At 40.2% G+C, this 27,466-nt stretch overlaps 1 protein-coding gene across 1 annotated transcript in view; it reads right to left on the bottom strand.

The window, feature by feature from the left end:
* TULP1 (TUB like protein 1) overlaps nt 1-27,466 on the bottom strand; it is a 36,928-nt gene that overhangs the window by 5,286 nt on the left and 4,176 nt on the right. Inside the window, exons 5-13 of the mRNA XM_087890670.1 lie at nt 24,057-24,170; nt 22,835-22,969; nt 21,584-21,672; nt 19,723-19,893; nt 15,509-15,621; nt 11,146-11,254; nt 10,033-10,131; nt 8,626-8,797; nt 768-927 (exon numbers count right to left, since the gene is read on the bottom strand). Coding sequence (XP_087746796.1) covers nt 794-927; nt 8,626-8,797; nt 10,033-10,131; nt 11,146-11,254; nt 15,509-15,621; nt 19,723-19,893; nt 21,584-21,672; nt 22,835-22,969; nt 24,057-24,170 — 1,136 coding nt within the window. The 3' untranslated portion in view covers nt 768-793. The remainder of the gene's footprint in view (nt 1-767; nt 928-8,625; nt 8,798-10,032; nt 10,132-11,145; nt 11,255-15,508; nt 15,622-19,722; nt 19,894-21,583; nt 21,673-22,834; nt 22,970-24,056; nt 24,171-27,466) is intronic.

The raw sequence follows: 27,466 nt of genomic DNA, 5'->3' as shown, positions 1-27,466 counted from the left end.
TGCTCTTCCCTCATAAGTAATTTATATTTTTATAACCAACAAATTTACACATTCATCTATGTTCCTGTGACTAACAGGCGAGCCATGATTTTGGAAAAGATAAAGTAGACCTTGCCCCATCCATTGTTTTTCAAATGATCATTATCATTTCAGGAAAACAGTTTCCTTTCCCCATGTCAATTTTAAATAACCAAACAAAACCACCTACTCACCCCGCAGCCCAGCAAATTATCTAAACTAGTGTTTTTCAAACTCCGCAACTTTAAGATACGTGGACTTCAACTTCCAGAATTCCTCAACCAGCATCCAAGCCCACACATCTTAAAGCTGCTGAGATTGAGAAACACTTATCTAAACACTCAAATCTTCTTGAGATTCAAACTAGCATACAACAAATCACTGACAGCCTTAGAGATGAGCAGCTGGTTCCAAATCCCTTAGGAGTGGGTAACTTAACAATATCCACAACCAAGATGTTTTCAGTCTTTATGAAAGACTGAAATGTTTGGCTTCAAATGTTCACAGGCAGATGCTAAAGACAAATATGTGCATATGGTATTACTAGCTAACATGACACTACACTAATATGCACTCAGAATTCTGCCAGATTTTCCCCAGTAGTATTTGGTGATGCTTAACAATACCAACTGAGCTTTCATTCCCCTTCATATCATCCCTGCTGGCTTTCATTGTCAGGCATATTTGTGCTTGCACTGTTAGACCAAACAGAGAGGATTTGACCTGGCAGGTCCAGATCTGGTACAAACCTTGGCATGATGGCATTGTAGACATGCTATTCACAGGCCAGTTTCCCATCAAAGCTTGAGAGGGCAATGGCAAAAGCCTGCACAGCACAAAGTGGGTAATTGTAGTCCATGGTAAAAACATCATCAGCCACTCGGCCAAACTGCAAGACAATGTATTCAGCTGCAGGAAAGAAAGATGTCATTTATTGGGTGAGAAGATAAAAAGTTTACTATGGAAACCTTTGGTCCTCTGCAGAATGCATGACAGGACAAATTGAACAAAGGTGGATGTAGGTGGATTATTATTAATAAAGGTGACCAACGAGATGTTTTCCTTTACTTTTTTGGGTCTATTTTAGCATTGTTCATTCTAAAAGGAAAGGCATAAGAGAGTTTGGGAGCATGGATATTCACAGAACAGGGTCAAAAAAGTCAAGATGGCGGTTGTAATCATGCAACTAAATCTTTACCTGGTTTTTTTTATGTGTGTCATAGAGCTGTTATCACATGTCATGATTGGCATCTAAACTTTTCTTGACCACACCCTACAGATACCTTTGGCATGGGAGAATCCTGGATACAGACTCTTATGCCGCCTATGTACGTTCTGCAATTATACTATATCCAGCCCAAAGAGATTGGCAGCAAACCCACATGAGGTAAATAGTGTCATTAGATAATTTGCACAGCAATCAGTTGCACTGAAAGAAGTCTTCTAATCTGGGTCGGGGAAAAGAATTTGGGGAAATAAAGCTGAGTCTGTGACCTATTGCCCAAGAGAGAAGGAGGATACAATAGAAAGAGCAATTCCCAGAGCAATAAAAAGAGTTGAATGAAACTCCCATTCTCCCACAATAACACATGTACCTCATCAACATCCTTGCTGAATTTCTGGACTATGGCACTCAATTTAAAAGTAGGATAATTATTATAACATAACTGCTACAATTGTCAAGACACTGTAATCTGAATCTGATTGCCATATATTGTCCCTCAAAACAGTACTTGGTTTATAGTTTGGAATGTAATGTTTTTGAGTGGAAATCTTCTAGCATTACAAATACACAAGCATTGCACAGTTATTTCATCTTCTCCACATTCATGAATAATAGAGTAAGAGTAAGAAAGATTACCTTGACAGAGATACACACGACCTGCTGTCTACGCAAAAGGAACTTAAGTTAAAAAAAAAAAAAATTAAGTCCAGAATGTCCAGATAATGTTTGGAAGCAATTCAGACAGACCCTTCCCTGATTCACTGAATTTTAAGAAGGAGGAGGAGGAGGAGATGCAGCACAATCAGAATTGCAAGATTGATATCAGCTTCACTATAGAGACCAGATCATGAGATCAATTCCACATGATGGTTAAAACTACTTTTATTAGAACTGGCTATAATAAGAGAAACTTGCAAGAAGGATATAAAAAATGTGCCTTCTCTGCTGCAATGCTTGCCATATGGCAACCCCATTCTCATGAATTCTGAATGTCCCTTATCCTGTCAACCTTCTGTTAAAGCTTTTAAGATTTGACTTTTCCAGCAGGCATTAAGCACAGATGACCTCAGGTGCACTCAATTTGATTGCTATTATAACCGTTTTTAATTATTTTGGATTGCTGCTGTTTCAGTTCTTAACTTGCGTTAGCCTCCCATATCCCATTTGCCACATAAATTTTTTTTTTTAAAGAAAGAAAGAAATGTCCATGGCTCAGGCAAGGGAACTGTGCAATCAAAGACTCACTCCCTGGATCTCTTTTTCCAGTAAGGATAAAGGTAAAGGTTTTCCTGTCCAGTCATGTCTGATTCTAGGGTGCATTGTTCATATGTCCCCAATATATGCTCATTTAGAGCATGGTGCTCAGCTTGGTCAAGGGAGCCAGCATTGTTCGAAGACATTTTCTGTGGTCATGTAGCCAATATGGCTATACACCAAAGGCTCGTGGAACCCTATTACCTTCCTATTTATCTATTCACATTTGATGCTTTCAAACTGCTAAGTGGGCAGGAGCTGGGGAAGGAATGAGAGCTCACCCTGTTGCACAGTGCTAGGATCTGAAACCTGGGCTGTCAGCTTTCCAGTTGACAAGCTCAGCGTCTTTAACCACTGAGGCTGAAGATCATATGCAGCAAAACAAAAATATTCAGATGCTAAGGGAATGAGTGCATAATGGGACAGAGGAGAACCCAGAAGGTTTAGAAATTGACTGATCACCTGTTGGGCAATGAATGGCTGATGTCTCTTCAACAGAGTTACTAAGCAAGCCCTTTTCTTTTTTCCAGCTAAATGGACAGAGAATAAAAACAGGTTTGTGCCCCCTCCAAAAAATGTGCTCTTTCGCCAGACCTGTGTGTGTGTGTGGCCTTCTAAAGGCCTCTCTGATTCCTTGTTTTGATCGTGACTCCCTTTGTTTGCAGCGAGAGCAGCAAGAAATCTGTAAAAATAACTGGGGCCCTGAGCAGGTTCTTTCTATCCTGTAATCCTACACCCCCGGATAGTAACATCTTCTGATTGGGCTGGACAGGTGACAAGCAGACAAGTCACACAGGCTGAAAATTGCTCAGTGGCTGCTGTTTACTGTTCTGATGTAGATTGCAGAGTGTGCCTATGTCCCCAATATATACACAAAGTGGAAGGAAATACGATTGTGATAATATTTGGTCCCCCTTATGCATCAACATCAAAATAATCGCTTTGACCGAGCACCAAAAGAATAAGATAACATCATAAAAACCTAAAAACTAGGATCTCATTGACTACACAAAACACACCTTTAAATCCCTAGATCCCATTTATGTGAACTCAACATATTGAGTTCATATCAAGATTAATCCATAGAAACGACTTGTGGTCAATATCATCCATGTGCTTTCAAAGGAAGAGCACAATGAAGATCAAGTCCCATCATATAATTAGAATCTGAATGAATGGATTTTTACAAGTAAATAGATATAGGATTCTTTATTTGGATCAAATCCATGGCAGATAAAGTATAGGGATTATGACCTTTTCTATACATGCCATCCAATCTTGATTGGCCTTTGGTGTCTTCAATTTGCACTGGAAGAAAAATTTCCACTGGGCATTATTTTTGCCAATGAATATCAGTTATGGATGGCCTGACTGAAACTGGACAGTAATGGTGATTGTAGATACCGGTATATAATTCACCCAGAATTACCCGGAGGTAAAATGGGCGACCAATACATTTTATAAATAAATATACTGTGTGTATAGGGTATATAGGATCATCCTTATACCTAGCCAGACACTCTACTCTTATTTGAATAGAATAACAGAGTTGGAAGGGACCTTGGAAGTCTTCTAGTCCAACCCCCTGCTTAGGCAGGAAACCCTACACCACTTCAGACGAATGGTTATCCAACCTTTTCTTAAAAACTTCCAGTGTTTCACAACTTCTGGAGGCAAGTTGTTCCACTGATTAATTGTTTTAACTGTCAGGAAATTTCTCCTTAGTTTTAAGTTGCTTCTTTCCTTGATTAGTTTCCACCCGTTGCTTCTTGTCCTGCCCTCAAGTGCTTTGGAGAATAGCTTGACTCCCTCTTCTTTGTGGCAGCCCCTGAGATATTGGAACGCTGCTATCATGTCTCCCCTAGTCCTTCTTTTCATTAAACTAGATGTACCCAGTTCCTGCAACCATTCTTCATATGTTTTAGCCTCCGGTCCCCTAATCATCTTTGTTGCTCTTCTTTGCACTCTTTCTAGAGTCTCAAACCTCTTTTTTACACCGTTTATTTTTAAAACCACACACAGTTGTTAATTTTGTGAGTGGAATCTTCAGGTTTATGTCTATACTTTTTACATAATTTTTTTTACAGTAATGTATACTATTTACTAAGTAATACCTATTAACTTTCAATACAGTTTCACTTTTCCTGACAGATGTGGATCTAAATGAGCTTCTCTTCTCTGTTTTATACGTTCGTGAAATGGAATGGAGGTTAAAAGTCAAAAGCTTCTGGAGAACCAGGGGCTCTGCCATTCCCATCTTTTCATCCTGAGATTAGAGATAACATACTTGTTATCTCTGAGGGCTGTCCATAGTTCAGCAGAGAAATCTGTGAATGGCCCTTGTGATCAGCAACAGAACATTGATATGACTTGATTTGAAACTCTGGATCCATATCCCTCTTGACTATAGTAACCACATTTTCTTGGGGAAAAAGAATAAAGGACAAACCTTAAAAAGGGAGAAATCTGAAAGAAGTTCATAAAGATTTTTTTAAAAAATAATTGTTCATGTTAATGACTTTGATTTACAAAGAAAAATTCAAGACCAAAACAAAAAAGTTAAATAAATTTAAAGGGCAGCTTTCTGAAATAAAGGACTGTCCTTTATAATAATGGATATGGGGGTCACTGAATTCTTGACTGACAAAGAATGTACCAGTAACATTCTTTGGCATTTTGCCATCCTCAAAATATTTCTTACCACCAGCAAATTTAGAGAAGTTTTCTTGAATCAGAGATTACAAATCAAGTGCAGTAAATTCTCAAATTATGCCATTACAACTGTTCTGGGTGTACCTTATCCAATTCTGGAAGTTTGTGACTTTTTGGAAAACACCTGGCATGTTCTTTAACGTTTACCAGAGTTGTATGAGTTTATGCTCAATTGTGTGGACGGTACTGCAAGTGAGCAAAAAAAAAAATAAAGCTTGCTTTTTGGATGACTCAAACCATTCAAAACATTACTCTAGTCAGCCTCTTATAATGCTCCCTCTAGTGGACTGTTACTATATTCCATGCCCTACTATCCAGGACAATTGAATTTTTCCCTGTTCAGACCTGATTGCAATATTCACCTCGTGTCCCTGGAATCACGATAAATTATAGATTTCACAGAAGCCATTCTGAATTACCATTTGGAAATCGAGCATTCTAATGCAATATGAAAAAAACTTATTCCGAAACAAGTATGCCTTACAATTTCTTTGTTAACAAGTATGTCTAACATCAATTTCTTTGCTGTTGCTCTAAGCACTCTAAATACCATAACCAGGTTCAAGAGAACAAACAGGCTTATATCTCTTGAGACATACTCAGACTGAAATTACCCTAAGATAGTGGTTCTCAACCTATGGCTATGGACCCCTGGGGGGGGCAATGTCATCACAGGGGGTCCTCGAAGACTCGAAGGAATGTTATGATTTAAATCTTGAGTTCAATCTTGGGCATCCATTGCCATGGTTCATGGCCACAAAAAATATTTAAAAGGGGGGGGGGTATCTGTGGGGAAGAAAAGGTTGAGAACCATTGCCCTAAGCAATTAGAAGGCTAATCTCCAAGATCTGCTTTGGTTTTGGTTTGAGCGATTCATTTATGTATTTTTCAACAGTTACCAAAAGCATTTCATATAGCCACCTCCATATAGAACTCTGAAAAATCTTATGTGAGTGTGGAGATATTCATCATCTCTGATTCAGACAACTTGCTAAAGTTAAATGGATTGAGGACTTGCCAGCACTTGGATGGGAGACCCCTTGGAATTCTTTTAAACGTTGACTAGACTTTTGTGATGAAAATAAAAAAGATGGAACAAAATGGAAAAGAAATGAACTAATTGTTTTTCAATTAGATCTTAGAAACAACTGCTTTTTATACAGATGCAATTTCAAATGGCTCCCATGTCTCAGATTGTATGCATGTATCCGTTTGGTCTGATTCTGAGCATGTCATCATAAATCAAGGTTCCACTTTATAAGTCAAGGCAAACATTTAAAGCTAACTTTGTAGATTCCCCAAAGAACTGTGAATTAGTTCACATATTCCATTGAACCATGTTATGTTATGTTTTGAGTGCATTTTGTGAACCCAGCCAATTATGTTTTTTTTTCCAGCAAATCATGGTTAAACAAATCAGCTTTGAATCCAATCTTGTCTGTCAGAATAAAAGAAAACACTGGTCTGGTCACTCTGCCCCAAATTTTGATTGGATTCCTGTTTTCAGTAATGATTCCTGAGATTAACTGGAGTGGGATTTTCATTGGAACCATGTTGGGGGACATAGAGATAAATGTATCCTCCTGCTAGGTCAATCTTAATTTCAGTACTGTTTCCATGGCATATGTTTCAGTATTTGAAATTGTATATGTTAATTAATCATGAGAACCAGTTTGGTGTAGTGGTTAAGGCACCAGGTTAGAAATTGGGAGACTGTGAGTTGTAGTCCTGCCTAAGTGACAAAGCCAGCTGAGTGATCTTGGTCCAGTCATTTCTCTCTACCCTAATAAGGAGGCAATGGCAAACCACTTCTGAAAAACCTGCAGAAGCTGAAGCAGTTTTTCTAGCCCAGACAGTCACTAACAATCAATACTGACTTGAAGAGAAGTACATACAAAATTAACCATACCTATCTTACACCATATCTAATTTGTTCCTGTCTATGACAGGAAAGGGGGACCCATCCACGTGGAGAAAAATCAGCCACATAGAAATGCTCTTCCCTGCTCCACTGTCAGATTTAGACTTGGTGAGGCCCTAAACTTGGAGGCCTTATTGTTATAAAGTTACACCAGAAGGTCTCAGTAAGGATGTGTAATGAAAGAGGACATTGGGTTGCCACAAAAGCATCTAATTATTTCATAGCAAAGCATTTAAAGAAACAAATACAAATTAGTTTCAAATGAATGTACAGTATATACTGATTAGATGCTTATTGTTTGTCTTGATCTCTCTCACAGATTATAATAGTATATCCTGGAAACAATACTTAAACCTGAATTTTTGAAACAAACTCCCCCCCCAAAAAACCAAAACCTACCCTGAAATTTTGTGAGGACCTGCATATTGTGAAGCCCTAAACTGTACCTTGTTTTAGGAAAAGGTAAAGGTTCCCCTCGCACATATGTGTTAGTCGTTCCTGACTCTAGGGGGCGGTGCTTATCTCCGTTTCAAAGATGAAGAGCCAGCGCTGTCTGAAGACATCTCCGTGGTCATGTGGCCAGCAGGACTCAACACCACTCAACGGTGCATGGAACACTGTTACCTTCCCACTAAAGGTGGTCCCTATTTTTCTACTTGCATTTTTTACGTGCTTTCGAACTGCTAGATTGGCAGAAGCTGGGACAAGTAACGGGAACTCACCCCATTATGAGGCGTTAGGGATTCAAACAGCTGAACTGCTGACCTTTTGATCGACAAGCTCAGCATCTTAGCCACTGAGCCACTGTGTCCCTCTGTACCCTGTACCTTGTTTTGCTTATGCTTAAAACTGGCACTGCCCTACTCCCTAGTTGTATCCCAACTTCTGGGATAAACTTTGATCTAATATGTCTCCCTTGAACAAGTAGGAAGCTAACCACCTCTACCAAATTAATTATCCAGGTCCTGCCAATGTCCCTATTAGAAGGAGGGAAGACTGATATAAGTAATTCATTAGCATCAGACTAATCTTTCCCATCCATACTGTTTGGATACCTGAGAAATGCTGTATTGATTAGATAATTTGCATCAAGGGAAGAAGAGAGAAAAATGCAAATGAAACTTCAAAATGAAACTTTTTTTTTTTTTAATGGTAGATCTGACTACCATTAGTTTCTGTAAGTTTCCAGCCCAGGCATTTAATTTGCTGGGAAATACTTTGAAACTTTGGGTGCTTTGTCAATCACAAAGCATCCACTGGGCAACACAATTCAGTGGCCCATTCCAGTAGGCAAATCCAGGATTTCATTTTGAGTTTCTTGCTTATTTCCTTCTTGAATGGACAATGCAGCGCAATGCCTACTCTGACTCTGAATTTGCAAAAATGCCCGTACTTAGCCATGGGTCCAACTAGCAGCAGCAACAGTTTTTCAGTCAGCACAAATGTAGAAGTGTTTTGTTTTTTTTAAAAAAATCCACAATCCCACAAGACTTACGGTCATCACTGTGCACAATCTGGAAGTTCTTAACCGAGGCATGTGTAACTCTTCCATGGAAGTTCAGCACATAAGACTGAGTTTCATCGTTCCATACAGGGGCTTTGTTATGCAGCTCAATTAAGCTGTCCATTATCTTATTCTGCCATCTCATGAGTAACCCATCATTATCCTAGGAAATTGTGAGAAAAAGCATTACCACAAGTAATTCAAAAAGATATCTTCTTAAATATTTATTTGGTTATATTTGCATGAAGAAATAATGCATGTACATACAATTGATTCTCACGGAGTACATCACAAGAAGTCCTCTAATATTTTTGAGCATAATTACAGTAACATCTTAGCCTCGCTCCTCTTAAAAGTTGTGCCGCGAAACCTGATATTAATAGACTAAGAAACTAAGTATGCACATACTTGTTCCTCCAGGTTTTATGAGTGGAGTTCAAGGGAGCTTGTAAAGGACAATATTCACATATAAATTATATATCAAAGCTTGCAATCCTTAGCTTTTGACAACCTGGTGCATATTGAGTAGGAATTTTGGAGTGCCAACTCAGGTGGAGGTCATAGATCAAGAAACATTACCTTTGACCAGTGGTGGGATTCAGCCAGTTTGTACCACTTTGGGAGAACTGGTTGTTAACTTTCTGAGCAGTTTGGCAAACTGGTTGTTGGAAGAAATCATTAGGGCAGAGAACCGGTTGTTAAATTACTTGAATCCTGCCACTGCCTTTGACTCTTTCCTCAGATTTCAGAATCAATGTTTTCTGCTGTGAATGTTTTGAAGAAAGAATTATGTGCATAGTGATGCCTCATTCCTTTCTCCATCTGAAGCCCTGAGGTAATCATTTTATTTTAAACTATATATATATATGAGGTTTATTCTTTGGAAGGAAATGGCCAAACAGGGATCTGAAGATATATCTTCATATCAAACTAGATGACATAATAAATGTTTATATAGTGCTTGATTCACTCTTGTTTTGTCAATGGAAACACTTCATATTTATATTATATTGTTGGTTGAGATCCTTAGCTGCAGAGCCTTTTCCTGCAACTTAATGCTTTCTATATGTATTAATATACAGCTTTTAACGCTTTCCAACCATGATGGGAATTGCAATTCCACACACCTGGAGGATGCCAAGTTCAGGAAGATTGTTTTAGAAATGAAGCCTTGGTAATGATTGTTTTAGAAATGAACCCTTATATCTTCTAATCTAAAAGAAAGTTCTGCATTTTATATTTTTGCTGACACAAAATTTCATGGCAAAAATGCAGCACCCTTTGTGACTAAATGCCTTTCTGCACATTTGGATATTTTATTTTATTAAGCATGATAAACAGAACATGGGATTACTTAGAAGTAATGAAACCTTGTAGGAAGGTTTATGTGTAACTTACATTTCGGGGACGGATTGGCACCCTTTCATTATCAGAATTCATTCCAGGAATGACCACTGTCATTTTTCGAGGTCCTTTGAAACCTAATACATTTGTCTCCTGAAATAGAAATACCACAACGTTCATAACTGAGTTACCATCATGTATCTCCACAACATGATCAACTCCAACTGATCCTTAACAGTTTAAAGTCATTTTTCTGCTAGCCTGAAGCCTTATATTGCACATGTCTCAGTAATTCTAAAACCCAAGATTGAGTGTCCCAGCACATATATGAAAGAAAAGAGAAGAGAAGGAATTTAATAAGGAAGGGAATGTGTCACACCTGCCCCTGCCAATCTGCTTCCTTATCTCATCTTCTTCTCCTCCCCATCCTTTGATGCTGCTTCTCCCCACTCCCTACCACTGGGAGGTTGCTGCTTTCACCACTAGGGAATGCTGTGAAAATCCTGCCCCTTTGGTGCCCCAGAAAAGATGCTCGCGGAATGGTGTGAAGCTCAGTCTCTACTTTTCAGAGGCACAGGCGGTATTATAGGACGGATGTCTTTCTGTGGATCACCTCCCCTGACCAGAGGACTTAAGACTCTCCATTGATTTCTGCCTGCCTCAAATCCCCGGAGAATCATTGATGAAAACTCTCAGCTCTCAACCAACACGTATGTCTATCTTGAACTGTTAGTTTGATAGAATCCACTACATTATAATAAAGTGGCAATATGTCCTATTTAAGTGGCGCAAGATCTAGAAGGGTGGTTCAAGAAATAAGCAGATATAAAATGTAACTAGCGTAATACATTCCCTGACAATCTAAATTAAATTACATTGTTTCTTTGCAGATGACAATTCCTTTAATGAAAAAACATCTACAAATTAAATTATTCCCAACCACAACATATAGAACAGACATTCCTTCTTTTCTTCATATTGTAGTATATTTTTACTGACATTTGGATCAAGCTATATAGCTGTCAAGGATGATTTTTGCAGAGAATGGAAAATTCTTAAAAGTCCTTGGTACTGATAAGCAACCTGCCATCTTGGTATGGATTAGTCTAGTGGCTGCCTATTAAATAGAAGTTTAATGGGGAAATAGTTCACAGAATGGTCCCTTACATAAATAACAGCTGCAAGCTCCTGGCGTACATTGGACCAGTCAGCATTTGCTCTGTCTGGATTTACACCGTTGTCAAACACTGAGAATCGAGTACCCATTAAATTGGATCTAAAAGAAAAGACAGAAATCAGGCCGGTAGGACAAAAAAAGGGCAGAAATTGCACAACACCACTCTTCAGTCTGAACAAGTATAATTTCTTTGGAATGTCATTTTACATTATACACTGAAGTAGCTGCAACACACTTATTAGGTTTTTAGGGTGAGATAGAAGAAGGGAATGGAAAGGTCACTCAATCAGGGCATCTGCTATATTTCTAAACTCAAGGCCTATGAAATTGTGACATGCATGCCTCTCCCTTTTCCTTGGCTAAAACCTGCCCGACCACTGTTTCCTCTCTGCCCCCAGGGACAATCTCTGTTACAATCTGATAGCAAGATGGGTCTGCTTTGTTAGTTTATGCACTAGGTTGCTTATCGTTTTGGATCTAAGAAATCCTGAGTTATGAACTGAGACAACTCTCTGCCTAAGAAGAAGAGGGGTCTTTCTTTCTTTCTTTCTTTCTTTCTTTCTTTCTTTCTTTCTTTCTTTCTTTCTTTCTTTCTTTCTCTTTCTTTCTCTCTCCCTCCCTCCCTCTCTCTTTCTTCCTTCCTTCGTTCCTTCGTTCCTTCCTTCTTTCCTTCCTTCCTTCCTTCCTTCCTTTCTCCCTTCCTCCCTCCCTCCCTCTTTCTTTCTTTCTTTCTTTCTTTCTTTCTAACAGCTATAACAAAAGTCTGAGCTTTACCCTTTGGTAAGATTGACAATGGCCACAGCCAAACAACCAAGATAGGTTGCCTCCATGGCCAAGCCCTATTCTTCTTCCATAGCAAGACTAGCGAGTAATGTTTGGTGCTGTCAATATAAATTTCTAGTGGGATAAGTGAAAGAAAATAATGGGTGAGTTTCCTGGCTCTCTTTCTCCTCCCACTAAATGTCACCTGCTAGTGGAAAAACAACCGCTAATTCTGCCCTTAATGTGAGGTGGGGTGGAGCAAGTATATAAGTACTTTGAACAGCAGGCTTAGCCACCTGTCAACTTCTCTGACTAACTATATTGTGCAATCAGATCCCTCTCCAGAAGCCTTGTGTTTTGTCACTCCTGCAGCCCCAAGCCATGACGGCCAGAGAGAGCAGCGCCCAGCAACCAGAGGAGAGGGGGTGTGCCAATAGCTAAATGTGACTTTAAGCTGTCTCAGCTGTGGGGCAACGAAAGAGCAACGAAACTGAAGAAGTAGGAAGACAGATTGTCCGATCTGAGTTAGAACTGCACGGAAACTGAATTTAATTCACAGCATTATTAATGAAGAAACGATGAATTATATTTCTGTGCTAAAAATTAAATGGGTCTCTAAGGAAGCATTTACCAAATCAGATTTTCAGTTCTGCTCAGAATAAATTATATTAAATATAGAATGTCACAAAGTATAGATAAAAATTATTAATATTTACATATTGAGCCTTCAAATTTATTATGAAGTAACATCACATTTATAACATCTGACAGCTTCCACAGCCTGAGGCTATGACCGAGAATACTCAACATTGGAATCCAAACACATCTGGAGGGTACTAGGCCAGAGGTGGCTGGACTATTGCTTCCCAAATACAGTTCCCTGGAAACTATAGGTATTTTTTGTTCTATTTTTCCCCCCGGAAACTGTGAAAAACTGTTAGAAATCTACAACATTCCCTCTCCAAATGACAGTTCTGTAAAGATAAGATTTATTAAACCACTTAGATTGCCTAGCAAATCTGTAATGGGTTGAGTAGAATATTTGGTAAAGTTTGAGATCACTTCAGGCAATTAACTTAGAATGGTGTGAAACGGCAACACAATGACTATGACTGCAATTCTAATGTCTGTGATGAAGAAGAGATGTTGCTTGCGAGCTTTTCTGCCCTAGACAAGTGATTCACTGAGTGGCATTTGTTTCTTTGTTCCAGCAAAAAACTGTGATATGATCTGCTTTGTAGTCGAGATTTGTTTCTCCTTGGCTCAAGACACTTTAATTTACATTCTTGATCTGCTTAATTATCTGTGCTAAGAACTACTGCATCAGTAAATAAAAACTTGAATTGATACATCCCACCACTGTATTACACAGAAGGGTTTTTAATGGCACGGGCAGCATATATCTGTCCATTGAAACCCCCAGAGCCATAGGGGCAAGACGGTTGGCATTCTAAAATGTCCCTGAATTGACTTGCCAATGTTGTGAATGTTCCTTCTCTTGCAAATAGTAAGAAAGATGGGTGCGATGTTTTGCTCTCACAACAATAGCTTAAGAATACATACATTATAATGGTGCATACTTTTCCAAATGACTAAGGCAGGGATGGCTAACCTTTTTGCCATCGTGTGCCAAAAGCAGTGGGAGCGCAGTGGGGTCACACGCACGCGTGCCCACATCCATAATTCTATGTGCCCCGCCTCCCCATGCTCCCCCCGATTTTGACACATGATGGCACAGTGGGCCCGGTAGGCCCGTTTTTGCTCTCCCCAAGCTCCAGAGCCTTTCTAGGAGCCTGGGGAGGGCAAAAACAGCCTTCCCCACCTGCCCAGAGGCCCTCTGGAGGCCGGAAACAGTGTGTTTCCTGACTTCTGGTAGGCCCAGAAGGCCCAAAAATCAGCTGGCCAGCGCACGCATGAGTGCTGGAGCTGAGCTCACATGCCCACCGATATGGCTCCACGTGCCACCTGTGGCACCCGTGCCATAGGTTCGCCATCATGGGACTAAGGAAAGAGGAAAAAATTACATAGAACAGTGTTAAAGTATGGCAAATTGTACATATTTTTCATAATTTTACATTTTTCCCAAGTGTTCTCAAATATCCAGGGTTTTTATCTGTGTGGCAAAGTGAAGTCACCACCTGGAGTGAGCAAGCATTTCTTTCTGTCTGGGATCCAAAGTTTTGGTGCAACCTGCATAGGAGGGTAAAACAGCCCCATCCCCTCCTTAATCGGGGAACTGTTTTATAAAAGAGAAAATCGAAAACAAGCCTGCGTGTGGTGCCTGGGTGTGTTGAGAAAAGAATCCAAGAGGACAGCAGAAACACAGAAAATTCTTTCTCTGAGGAAAGAGAAAATCCAACCCGAAGTCAAACACCTCAGCAGGAGTCTGAGAGACAGCAAGAGAAAACTTCAATTTTGGAGCTGCAAAACTGATGAAAAGCAGAACTGAGAGACGGGGAAGGAAAAGAGCCCGACTAGAGTCTTGCAAACCCCAAGTGAGCCTGACAACCAAACCAAGCCCACTGGTTGCAGCAGCCCAGGTGCAGGACAAGAAGGAATGGATGGAAACTAATTAAGGAGAGAAGCAACCTAGAACTAAGGAGAAATTTCCTGACAGAACAATTAATCAATGGAATGACTTGCCTCCAGAAGTTGTGGGTGCGCCATCACTGGAGGTTTTTAAGAAAAGACTGGACAGCCACTTGTCTGAAATGGTTTAGGGCCATGATGGCAAACCAATGGCACGTATGCCGGAAGTGGCACTCAGAGTCATCTCTCCGGGCAGACCAGCCGTCGCCCATTATTCTTCTGGGTTCCCGTGCAAGGGAGTGCCGGAAACTGGAAGAGCAGCTTTCTGGCACGCATACTGGCCTTTGTGGGCGCATATGTGCCAGAAACCAGAAGACCAGGTGACTGGCGCGCATGCGCATGCTGGAAACTGGAAGCTCAGCTTCCTGCCGGGGAACTGCTCTTCCGGTTTCTGGTGCTCCCCCGTGCGTATGTGTGCAATCCCGTTTCGGCACTTGATGCCGAAAAGGTTTGCTAATAGTGGTGTAGGGTTTCCTACCTGAGCAGGGGGTTGGACTAGAAGACCTCCAAATTCTATTCTAATTGATTGAATGAAGAAACAATGGATGATGAGTACTGGTGGGGCTGGGGGTGGGGGGTGGAGGAGAGAAAAGTCCATTCCCAAGTGTATAAAAGAGTGAAAGGGGGTTTCACATGCAAATAGACTGAGACTGGGCTGAATAGTTAAGATAAGGAAACAGTGCAAAAGTAAGAACATGAACATAGAAACTTAAAGATTAAATAAAAATAGAAATAGAAAAGCTGTAAACTTATGGCTTAAGACAATAGAATAAAGATAGGAATAGAAGATAATAGAAGAAGATAGTTTACTTTTGTACAATTAAAGAGTTTTGTGTGGGAAAAACAAACATGGTATACAGTCTCTGTATCTGTTCTGTTTCATATTAAAAAAAACCCACCTAATCTGCCAAACTGTACAGTATTTACAGGGAAATTTGTTGGAATTGTTCCTGGCATAATATCTTAGATTTTTCGAAATCACTTTGATGAAACAATCCTAACCTTAGCTTTCCAATGAAGTTCTCCCCATCTCTGCTCAAGTCAGTAGGATCAGTGGAAATCAGATAATTAGATGTCTTGCTCTTTTTACGTTTTCGACCAGCCAACAAGAAGATCTAAGTGAAAAAAAGGAGATCCGAAAAGCACAGCATTGGTATGTGAAATCAACACATCTTAATTTACTAGCCACAGTCTCCAACCATAGCATCTACAGTGTCCTTTCCACTCTTCAGCCTATTTATTACATTCCTTGTACCACCTACTTGTTCAATTGTAGATGACATACAAAATATATGCATTAAAAATCAATGTAGAATAATGCCTATTTGCTGTCTTCAATTAAAATTTTCTCCACCTAATATCTTATTGAGGAGGACTGCCAGGTTCCTAAAAAATGAATGTGTGTATGGGGGGATGTCTCCTGAGTTCCAGGGGAGAACTGACCCCCTCTATCTCTGAGAACTGCATTCGTTTCCCACTGTGCCCTTATCTCTCTAGGATTGGGGACTCCCAGCACCCTCTCTTCTTAAACAATGAGGTATGAAACCTTGAAAACATTACAAATAACATTTCTTGAAAAACATTAGCTACAGTGTGTATGCATGTAGCTCTCTCTCTGTGTGTACACAAATATATGCATATAACAGTTTCTTCCTTAAAGTATATAATAAAATATTATACGCTTAAATATTATCTACAGAAAAGGGAAAAAGAAATTGCTATACTAAACTATTGTGCAGGGGCAGGAAGGGGGAACAAAAGGGAAAAAAGAGACATCCAAAGTATATCTAATTGTAAATATAAAATATGATGTTTTTAAAGAAATCAGGCCATTGGTTTTTCTTACAATACATAATTTCCTTCATTTTTAATTACTATGGTTGAAGTTTTGCACAACAAATTAAACTGTTGGAAGAAATATCCTTCTGGGTTCAGCTCCAAGTGGGGAAAAAGACACTGGAAACATGGAGACTGCTTGGAAAGATGGTTTAATGGTGGACAGGATCACATGGTTTGAGTTCTTGAAAAGAAAAGGGGACGAGACGCAGTGAGTCCTCGGGTTTTATGTCCTCTCTGGCTTTGAACTTCCTGGGGCCCAGAAAGAGTATCCTAATTGGTTGTCAGACTCCCAGTGGGTGGGGGTCTTAGCTAGCCTTGCTGGCTGATGTAATCTTCCCAGGTGCCATGTGGTGAGTTTCTGTTGCTAGATGGGTCCTATTGTGTTAGTTTCTGTTGCTAGATGGGTCCTATTGTGTTGCAGATGATGGTCCATTGACAAAGATTGAGTTTCTGCCTCTGGCCCATTGACAAAGGCTGGGGGCAGGAAGATGGGAGCTGCTTCGTCTTTAAAACATGCTTCTCCATTTCTCATCCAGGGAAAGTGTAGAGCTTTATAGGTAGCAATCAACACCATGAATTGGGCCCAGAAGCCTACAGACAAACAGTACAGCTTCTGTAAGATAATTTTTTTCTGCTGAGCGACCTGGTTCTGGAACAAGCACAACTGGTGGATCCACTGAACTGGTTAAATGCTGTCCTAGTTACAGCTTTGACCATTTTTGCAGCAGATGCTATTAGTTTAGGAGAACCCCAAATTACACATTAATTCTTTCAGAAAAGTTCAAACCCATCTAGAGCAATTGATAGAAGATCCATGAAAGTAAACTGTTTCTGAACTAACAATAGTTCATCTCAGTCTGCTACACCAAAAAATCTTAGATGGCACTTAGAAAATCTGGACAAGAATTTCCATCTGTCAATTGTAAAAGGCCACCTTGCTCGGATTCGCACGTATACTACGCTGCTATATTGCAACATCCTAAGTTCTTGGAAAGTACAAAGCTAAAAAACTGGCAGTTGTGACTTTACACTGTTGTCAACAGATAATAATAACAACAAAACCAGCAATCACCTCTGGTTAAAGTTGGATTGCAGGGGACAGTTGGGTTGGTTGCTGTTCTCACATCCTCTCTGATGTTCAGGATCATGTATGCCTGGTCTGCTGGATTCTGTGGCTAAGCATGGAAACTTGGGGATGTCTTTTCTACATTTGTTTTCAAAATAAGGATGCCCAAAAGTGGGATTCATGGGGATCAAATTAGTGAGCAAATCCGTCTGGTAAAATCACAAGATTCATTTTTCTCGCCATGTACATGTGTACATCCAAACTAGACTTTGTTGTTTCTCTGTGTCATATAATATATGTGGGTATATGCATATTTATTTATTTATTTATTTATTTGTTTATTTATTTATTTATTTGTCATGTTTATGTAGTGTATATTGGAGGTGGTGACTCTCTGAGAGCTGTATGCAATGAAATTTCATTTTAATGTATGCCAATTAGTGTACATTTAAAGTGACAATAAAGTTATTCCAAGTCTAAAACATCAATGAAAGCTCCACCCCTTCCTATCCACTTATGAGGCTCACACATATAGAAAGGATGATGCATGAATGCATGGTGGAATTCACCATTTTATCTCTTCTCCCTTGCTTGCTTTACAGACATCCTTTAAAATCACAGTGTTCAGAACTGTACTGATTTACATTGGTACAGTGACTCCTCAGGAGCACCTGCTGACACATTCAATTATGGATAATCTCATCCAGTTTAGGGATCACAGTATTTACCACACTGCAATCCCTTGGCACGATAAATTAATTTGTGTAATCCACACAGGAATAAAACAAATGATTTCATATGGGTTAGGATAGGGCAAGAACCAAACAGCCATTGTATTTTAATGATCCCATTAATATTTTACTTACATAATATAATTTATGCAACATATTCCAGTTGTGCAGTGCCAACTGCTTTCTGTGGGCTTGCCCAGGCAAAATGGGATCGAGTTTTGACAATGGTCCAGTTTGACTGTACAAATCAGGTTTGCCCAGGCAAAGCTGGAGCCCCTGGCAAAACTTGCTCAGGGCTTTGCTCTCTGCTTTACCTTCGAAAACCAGCTTGCTAGGTGCTGCCAAACGTCATTCCTGGCTTTGATTTTTGCCCCTGAAAATTGCTCAACTCATTCCCCAGTTTGAGAAACCTGCATTAGTATATTCCAGGGGTGAAATGCTCCTGGATTGGACCGGATCGCCCGATCCGGTAGCGATTTTTCCCTGTGGTTCGGTGATCCGGTAGTGATCACCACCTGGGTATCACTACTTCCTGGTTTTAACAGAAGGTGTGCGCGTGCATGACATGTGCACGCGAGCGAGCGAAGAAAGCGTGCGCGCGCGGCACATGTGCTTCTGAACCGGTAAGGAAGGTAAGTAGATTTCACCCCTGGTATATTCATTATTACAACATTCCTAGAACTCTATTTTTATAATTTAGGTTCTAGATATCTCTTACAGGGATGTGTAGATTAAAACTCCCTTTGAATCTCCTATCTGCATTTCAACAGAAGCTCTCAATTTTCTCTTCCAAAAAGCCTTCAGCTGACATGCAAAACAGCTGGGTTTTTCTTTTCTTTTTGCTAAGACTGTAGCGGGGGTTGGGGGCGGGAGAGAAAATTAATCTTCATGTCCCATTTTCTATGATTTACATACACTGGTTCCATTTTCATAAAGACCGTTTCTTCTTTGGCCCACTGAAACAGGCTGACATTAGATCTCTCTCAGAGGAGATATATTTAGCATCCCATTTATCCATTCCTATATGCCTAAAGGACAGTCTTCTTTCTTATGAGCCATGCTGTAATGTCTGAACAGAATCAGAGGCTTTCCTAACCTATCAAACTGCCTAAGACCCAGAGAGAGAGAAGATTGGCATTTTGCTGTGTTTTTCCACAACAGTACCCTGACTGAGGTTCTCTTCTTCCAAAGACAGAGAGGAGAATTTAACACCTTCAACTTGCTTTACAGTAAAGACTTTCTGTGCCACTGGGGGTCTTAATATCACATGGTTTTGCTGGATCATTTTTGTTGCATGGGCTTTTAATGGGCTCTATTTTTATTGTACGTTGCCTTTGGTGCCTGATAGACAGAGGGTGTAATTTTATATTAAATATAAACGTATGGGGCAAACTTTGCATATTCACTAAGGCAGGGGTCTCCAACCTTGGCAACTTTAAGCCTGGAGGACTTCAACTCCCAGAACTCCCCAGCCAGCTTTGCTGCAGCCAGAATTCTGGGAGTTGAAGTCCACCAGGCTTAAAGTTGCCAAGATTGGAGACCTCTGCACTAAGGCAAGATTGCTTCCTTTAATCACGCACCTTTTTGTCATTATCAAGATGAAGGTAATAGGTAGGGTAGAGACCACGATCCATTCCTCTTTTGTCTCGAGTGAGACGACACTTGATGGTCATTCCATGAGGAGCTGGCTGCAGCACAAATTCCTCAAGATTGTCTTCTTCAATGACTGGAGAAGGTGGCCTTTCTTCTTTCTGTAGTTCAGAAATAAGAGAAAGAGGATGTTGGGTTTTTTTTTTTACCCCCCTCTCCTCAAAATCTCTTATCCTAAGCATTCCAGCATGGCCACTACAAAACCATCATTGTTTGTTTTGAAGATTGCAATGATGATACTTCATGTATCACAACCCAATCATCTGTGTCTATGATAGTTCTTCCTGACATAGTAGGTCCCATAGTATCCAAAAGCTGATTTCTGAAAGGTGCTTTTTTCTCTTACTCTGATGTGTGCAGTCCAGGGGTGGGTTCTAAAATTTTTTACTACTGGTTCTGTGGGCGTGGCTTATTTTGTGGGCGTGGCTTGATGGTCATGTGGCAATTATTTAGGATTTAGCAGAGGTACTGGTCTACCAGGCTTTTAACTGCTTGCAGAGCTGTACTGATCTACCCATTTATTTTTGCAGGCACTGATCTACTCATGTATTTTTGCAGGCACTGGTCTACCCATGTATTTTTGCAGGCACCGGTCTACTCATTTGTTTTCTTTTAACACTGATCAGCTGTAGGGCGGCCCTTTGAAGCCCCACGGCAAGAGTTTAAACAATTTTTTTCCCTCTAGCCATCAGCTGGGACTCAAGAGGCAGCAATAGATTGGGGGTGGGGCCAAATAAAAGGTAAAAATAACACGGGGGGATGGGGGGTGGGGGGGGCGGGGGGATGGGGGGGAAGAAACGGTTCAGTGACATCATATCATCACCGCTACCAGCTTGGCGGAACCGGGCGGAACCAGGCGGAACCCACCACTGGTGCAGTCCTGAAAGCAGATGATGACAAAATGCAGAGTTGCATAAGTGTGGGAGAGAATGAAATGAAGATGGAGGCTGGGATTAATCTCTTCTTTAGTTATTCATTTATTTCAAAAATTTATCTGCCGTTGTAACAAAGTATCAGGGCAGATTCCAATGTGTAAAAAGGAACTTTCAGGTGTATAAGTAGTCCAGGGGTGGGTTCTACTTACCTTTACTACTGGTTTGTAACGGGGCTGCACACACGCTCTTCTGCGCATGCGCAGAAGCGTTCTGATGACATCAGGCTCAGTGGGTGGAGCCTTCCTCCGGTTTTACCACTGGTTCTATAGAACCGGTCCGAACCGGGAGCAACCCACTACTGAAGTAGTCCTTGTTTACTGATAATAGTTGCAATTGTAAAATGAAATGTCATGGACCATTCTGGACTTACAGGGTTGGTTCCACTGTGGTCATGAAGCAAATCAGCATAGGTTGCTAAACGAGATATTACATGACTGCAACTTGTGGACTTCCTGCAGGCTTCACCACTGACCTTGCTTGTCAGAAACTGGCCGTGAAGGTGTCAAATGGCAATCACATGACTGGAGGATGCTGTGACTTTTGTAAATGCATGCAACATCCGAATCACAATCATGTGACCACGAGGACACTAACGAAAGCTACAAGTTCAAGAACCGTAAGTCGTAAACCTACTGTTTCAGCACCCTTGTAATTTCAAACCGTTGCTGAAGGAGGCAGTAAATAAGTGAGGACTACCTGTAATTGATTCATAAATAATGAGTAAAATCAAACAGAAATATTAGAGATATAAACTAGGGAAGCTGGGAATATGAATGTATAGGACAGGAATCCCAATTTTCTGCTCTAATATGCCAAGGACGTTGGCTTCATCCTTTAGGAATCTCTCACTAGTTACCTTTTTGGATTTCTTGACTTTCCCTTTCCGGTTGGAGTTCTTATGGACTACCTCTTCCTTGCTTTCATTTTCCATGGTTTTGGCAGGAACTGTGGAAAAAAAGATTTTAGCAACCACCTGATGGTTATACAGATGACAGCAACATCTAGATCAGTGGTTCTCAACCTGTGGGTCGGGACCCCTTTGGGGGTCGAATGACCCTTTCACAGGGGTCGCCTAAGACCATTGGAAAACACATATTTTCAATGGTTTTAGGAATAATTTTATGGTTGGGGGTCATCACAACAGGAGGAACTGTATTAAAGGGTCGCAGCATTAGGAAGGTTGAGAACCACTGATCTAGATTATCCTTCATCAGCAATCTCAGAATTTCCTTTTCCCATTTTGTCACTGACAGAAAAGCAAATATTTTTGTCACTGATCTGAGGATGCAGCCTTTACTTTACCTAACAGATTTTCAGCCTGTTTTTTTAAAAAAGTGATAAGCACCTTTACCAAGTGAGTTACAATATGCTTCAGATATAAAATACATAGTATATATAACAAGCAGGAAACAAATAAAGATAAATACCAGATAAAACCTTAGTGAGACGCATGTTACAGTATAATTAACTACGTAAATGGTGCCTGTAATAAATATGTCTTGAATGTCATTTTAAAGCAAGGTATACAATTCACCTTTGGCTCAAAGGCCACAGTCTATAGGCATGGTAAAGAGAAGGACAGAACATGTATCTTAGTGGCAATTTAAGAATGAAAGAGTATTTGCAAATTTTAAGACTTGAATTTCCCCTCTTTAAAGCAAAAACTGAACCTTTCAAAATGCAAAAAGCTGCTCGGTTTTGTGCCCTCATCTATTTTGCAGGCTCTAGAGGCCCCCCAAAAGATATACCAGTAATTAGTCTGTACTTTTTGCACCCTGTCCTAAAGATTGCTAAAGAGGAGTGTATTCTATAGAAAGACATCTCACAAATGTTGGGTCACTTCAAAAAAAGTTCTGTTTCTGCTCCTAATTTGCAGCTGTCACTGACGGACCAGATAACAAGGCTTGCATATTGATTTTAGTTTCAGCAAGTAGCAAGAAGTCTCTGACTATCTAAGTGGGGATTTTTCAAAATAACAGAAATAAGAGCACGATGAATCACAACTCTCACTTATAGCACATCAGTACTAAACATTCTGAGTGTGAGGTCATTTGAATAAGTGAATGTATCTCCTTTCGGTATTTCTATCAGCAAATGCTGCACCTACCCTTCTTTTTAGCTTTCTTCTCCTTGAGGCCTTCTCCTCCAGTCTGAAACATGGACGCCGCACTCTTCTTTTTCTCCGATTTGGTTGACTTGGCATTGGAACTGGAATCATCTTCTGTGTCGCTATTTTTGAGCACTACAGTTATTAAGTGAGAAGTTTTTAATCCAGGGAGAAATTAATCAGATTAGATTCTTTCTATTAATATCTAATTTCCTAGCAGATATGCCAAATTTGTCCTGAATCCTCTGAAAAGATGATTTATCCAAGTAATGTCATTTGATGTTGGATTCAACAGTGACATCATGAGGAATTCTAAGAACTGTGTCAACTTTGAACCGAACCTGGCCGCAGCCATCTCTCTGTTCTTCAGTTGCCACGCAAGGGGAAGGAGGTTGCAATGCATTACTAGACACAACAAGGAGCTTTCTCGTGAGAACCAAGGTCGTCTCTACTGGCAACAGACAAGGTTGGGGAAGGAGTGCCTGAAGAGCCTGCCAATTAATCCAATTGGCCAACGTGACCTGTGACACTTGGGGATACAGTTATTTCCTAGTTTAATTATACTGAAACCACAGGGAAGATTTAGAATTGGTTTTCCATTGAAGCTGTGCCGATATGATGTACTCAATAAAGAAGACCTTTGAGAAGGAGCCAAGTCTCAGAGTTCTGGTTTGCTTGGGTTCATTAGTCAGAGCCTTGACAAACTGCTCATACTTACTTCTAGAGTAATTTTTGAAACCTTCATGCACTTACAAAGGTAGGAAACAAATGTGCTTCATGGATTGCACGAGTGAACCTTTCTAAGGGATTTGGGGGGCAGTCTAATTACCTCTAAAGGCACCATGCAATGATACACCAGAGGCTGCATTTTACTGGATCTGGCTGAAGCCAGTGGAGTCATACCTACCCTATTTGGGGATACAGACAAGTGTGGCACCATATCCTCCTCCCCATCATCCCATATACAGTATTCACATACCAGCTCCAACCCTTTTTTCTATTCACACACATATTTAAAGTGCAGTCACATCTACTGTCTTCCCCAGATTCTCTGTCACATATACATACACACGTAATCATAAATCCAATTGTGATACCTTCTCTGCCTCATTATCAACAGTTAGTATCCAGAATGGCACATATTGTTAGACAGATGCATTTTTAAACAATGGGCCTGTAATGTCAGTGGAGCAAATATGGATGTACATGTAAAGCCTTTCACCTTTGCTTTTGACACGTTTGCCTTTGTTATCCTCATTCACGTGGAAGACAGAGGTTGAGTCTTTTTTCAGAGTCTTTGTAGTTGCTGCCTTGATACCAGCTTCCGTCTTGTTTCCTGTCCAAGGTGAAAGAATGAGAATAAGAATCATTCCCAGGTCCCTGGAATGTTGGAGGTGCAGCCACAACCAAGGGATGTTCTACCACATGTGGTGGACCTGCCCTAAGATTAGGAAATTTTGGTGGAAGATAAAAAAATGGCTGGAAGAGATAACTGGGCAGAAGATAGAAAGAAAACCGGAACTATTCCTCCTGGGTATTTTGGAAGGGAAAATGGGAAAAAAATTATAATATATCATATTACATATACTAACTGCGAGTAGAATTGTCATAGCACAAAATTGGAAACAACTGGATATCCCCCCAGACCAAATTATAGTTTAAAAAATATATGAATGTGCAGAAATGGATAGATTATCTATGGAAATTAAGGAAAAGGAAGACACCGAGTACTATTTAATTTGGAATAGATTGTATTCCTGGTTTGAGAGTAAATCTAAAACGTAAGCGATACTTTGTCATGAAACTGAATTGTGAATAGAAGTTCTTATAGCTTAGATAAGGATGTAAGTTAAGACAGTGATAGATAGAAGTAGAATTTGTGTATGAAAGTTAATTAGGATAGAGATACCGATGTAGAAAAACTGTTACTAGTGTTTAAGTTTTGATGTGTTCATTTTTGTTTGATTGTTTTTGTTGTTGTTATGGTTTTCTATTTTTTGCTCTTTTCTATTTTTTGTACTGTGTATTTTAATGTTTGAAAATTGAATAAATACTATTTTTTTAAAAAAAGGAATCATTAAGCAAATACTATGGCCATTAAGCAACTCCATTTTACCCAATGGGTGATGATTTTTTTTTTTTTGCCAGAAATTGGAAGTAAAGGCTAGAAATTGGCACAAAAAGTCAAAAATTGTGGTCATGTGACCTCAAGATGCTGCAAATGACTGTAAAGATGAGCTGGTTGCCAGGTTCTGAAAAGCTACCGTATCATGTGACCATGGGAGTGCAGCTGTCATAACTTCAAAATTGGATCATAACTAGCTTTTGGGGGATTTGTTATAACTTTGGTTGCTAAGCAACCAGCCGCAGGTTGAGGATAACCTGTACAGATATACAACTGTTTTTGTTTGTTACCATTTATTAAGTCCTACTCTTTATCATGTACTCTTTCATTTCAAGTCGCAATCTTCCATTTGTTCATCCTCCTTATCCAAATAATAAAGTAGTTTTTCAGACAGAAAATGGTCTATCACCGGTACTTTGCATGAAAGATCTGAGCAATATCGCTATATAATCAAGTATAATTACAGTCATTAGTATGTATCAGGAAGAACAATAAACATTAAACAATATTTAATTGAAGTCCTCTTCTATTATTAAAATTCTATGACATATGTGTTGCTGAAGACTATGACTCATGCCCTTGTCATCTTTCAGAAGTCTGCAATTTGCTTCATGTGAAGTAACTCAGAAACTGCAGCTGGTAGAGAGAGTCTATCTGCCTGCTTGCTGAGCGAGTTTGTTACATGGGCTCTCAGTAGCTTTCTGAGGCTGTACAGATGGGGCCCTCATTTCATTCATTCAATCAGACTAGAGCTGGAAGGGACCTTGGAGGTCTTCTAGTCCAGCCCCCTGCTCAAGCGGGAGACCCTATACAATTTGAGACAAGTGGCTGTCCAGGCTCTTCTTAAAAACCTCCAGTGATGAAGCACCCACCACTTCTGGAGGCAGGATGTTCCACTGGTTAATTGCCTTCACTGTTAGGAAGTTTCTCCTTAATTCCAGGTTATTTCTGCCCTTGATTAGTTTCCATCCATTGTTCCTTTTATTTTTGCCTTCTGGTGTTTTGGAAAATAAGTTGGCAGCCCCTCAAATACTGGAATACTGCTATCATGTCACCCCTAGTGCTTGTTTTCTCTAGACTACCTATACCCAGTTCCTGCATTCCAGATATTCATTCTTCATTCATTCCAGACCTTCTCCAAATACAATCTGCTCACCTTGCACAGCCTAACATGGAAAGAATGCATTAGGTGCCCACCCTGATGGAAATTGGAGGGCTGGGACCAGTGGTGAAATCCAAATTTTTTTACTACCGGTTCTGTGGGCGTGGCTTGGTGGGTGTGGCAGGGGAAGGATACTGCAAAATCTCCATTCCCTCCCCACTCCTGGGGGAAGGATATTGCAAAATCTCCATTCCCACCCCACTCTGGAGCCAAACAGAGGTGGTATTTGCCGGTTCCCCGAACTGCTCAAAATTTCCGCTACCGGTTCTCCGGAATCTGTCAGAACCTGCTGGATTTCACCCATGGCTGGGACTCAGAGAACTGTGCTACTGTTTCAAAAGTAGTCACTTTCTTTTGGGCAGCTTTCAAGAAACATATTTCCTCCCCAAGGGCATCCAAGCAGAAAGGTCTTTGTAAGTTTCTTTTAATTTTATTTTTACTTGCTGTAATTTTATATACCATAAACCAATGGAGTCACGAGGGGGAGGTTGCATAGGATACAAATATAGCAATAGCAATAGCATTTAGGCTTATATACTGCCTCATAGCACTTTACAGCACTGTCTGGGCAATAATGTTTGCATATTGCCCCCAACTGTCTGGCTCCTCATTTTACCGACCTCAGAAGGATGGAAGGCTGAGTCAACTTGAGGCCCTTCAGGATCGAACTCCAGGCTGTGGGCAGAGTTTGCCTGCAATACGGCATTCTAACCACTGCACCACCAGGGCTCCTAATATGCTAAATAAATAAACATTCAGGTGAAGGGAGAGAGGAAGTTACGCTTTTAGCTCTAGAGGAGGAAAGTGATTGCTTGTTTTACATCTTCTTGTTGTTTGCTGTTATGAATGTCTTCCCATCTTGTGTGGAATCTCAGGCCTATTCGTGACATTAGATTTGCGGAGGTCCTCCCATGTCATAACATTTTTCCACTCTTTTTGTCTAACTAAACTTGCAGAGTAGTCGCTTAAAAAGCAAATTCCACAACAGTTAAAAATATTTTTAACTTTAACCAGTTTTAAAAACATGCACATTGAAAAGTCCACTTATCCAAAGCACTAGAAAACAGAAACAAACTTTTCATTCTGGCTATATCTATTCTATAGGTAGCAGCTTATGTGTATGGTTTCCCAAGGGCTTTTAGGGAATAGTTTAATTATTAAACTGGAGATGAAACCAGTAGTGAAATGCTACCGGTTTGCACCGGTTCGGGTGAACCAGTAGTGATAAAAGCTAAAAAAAAAGCTACCGGTTCATCCGAACTGGTATTCCGGTATTTCCGATGATCAGCTGTGTCGCTTGATTTATATTCACTAGAAATATAAATCTATTGGTATGCACTGTGCA

Source organism: Pantherophis guttatus, chromosome 3 (genome assembly GCF_059756535.1).
Source record: "Pantherophis guttatus breed Tessera chromosome 3, ASM5975653v1, whole genome shotgun sequence".
NCBI classification, from domain to species: Eukaryota; Metazoa; Chordata; class Lepidosauria; order Squamata; family Colubridae; genus Pantherophis; species Pantherophis guttatus.
Note: the sequence above shows the minus strand (reverse complement) of the source record. Positions and strands in the feature narration are given on the sequence as shown.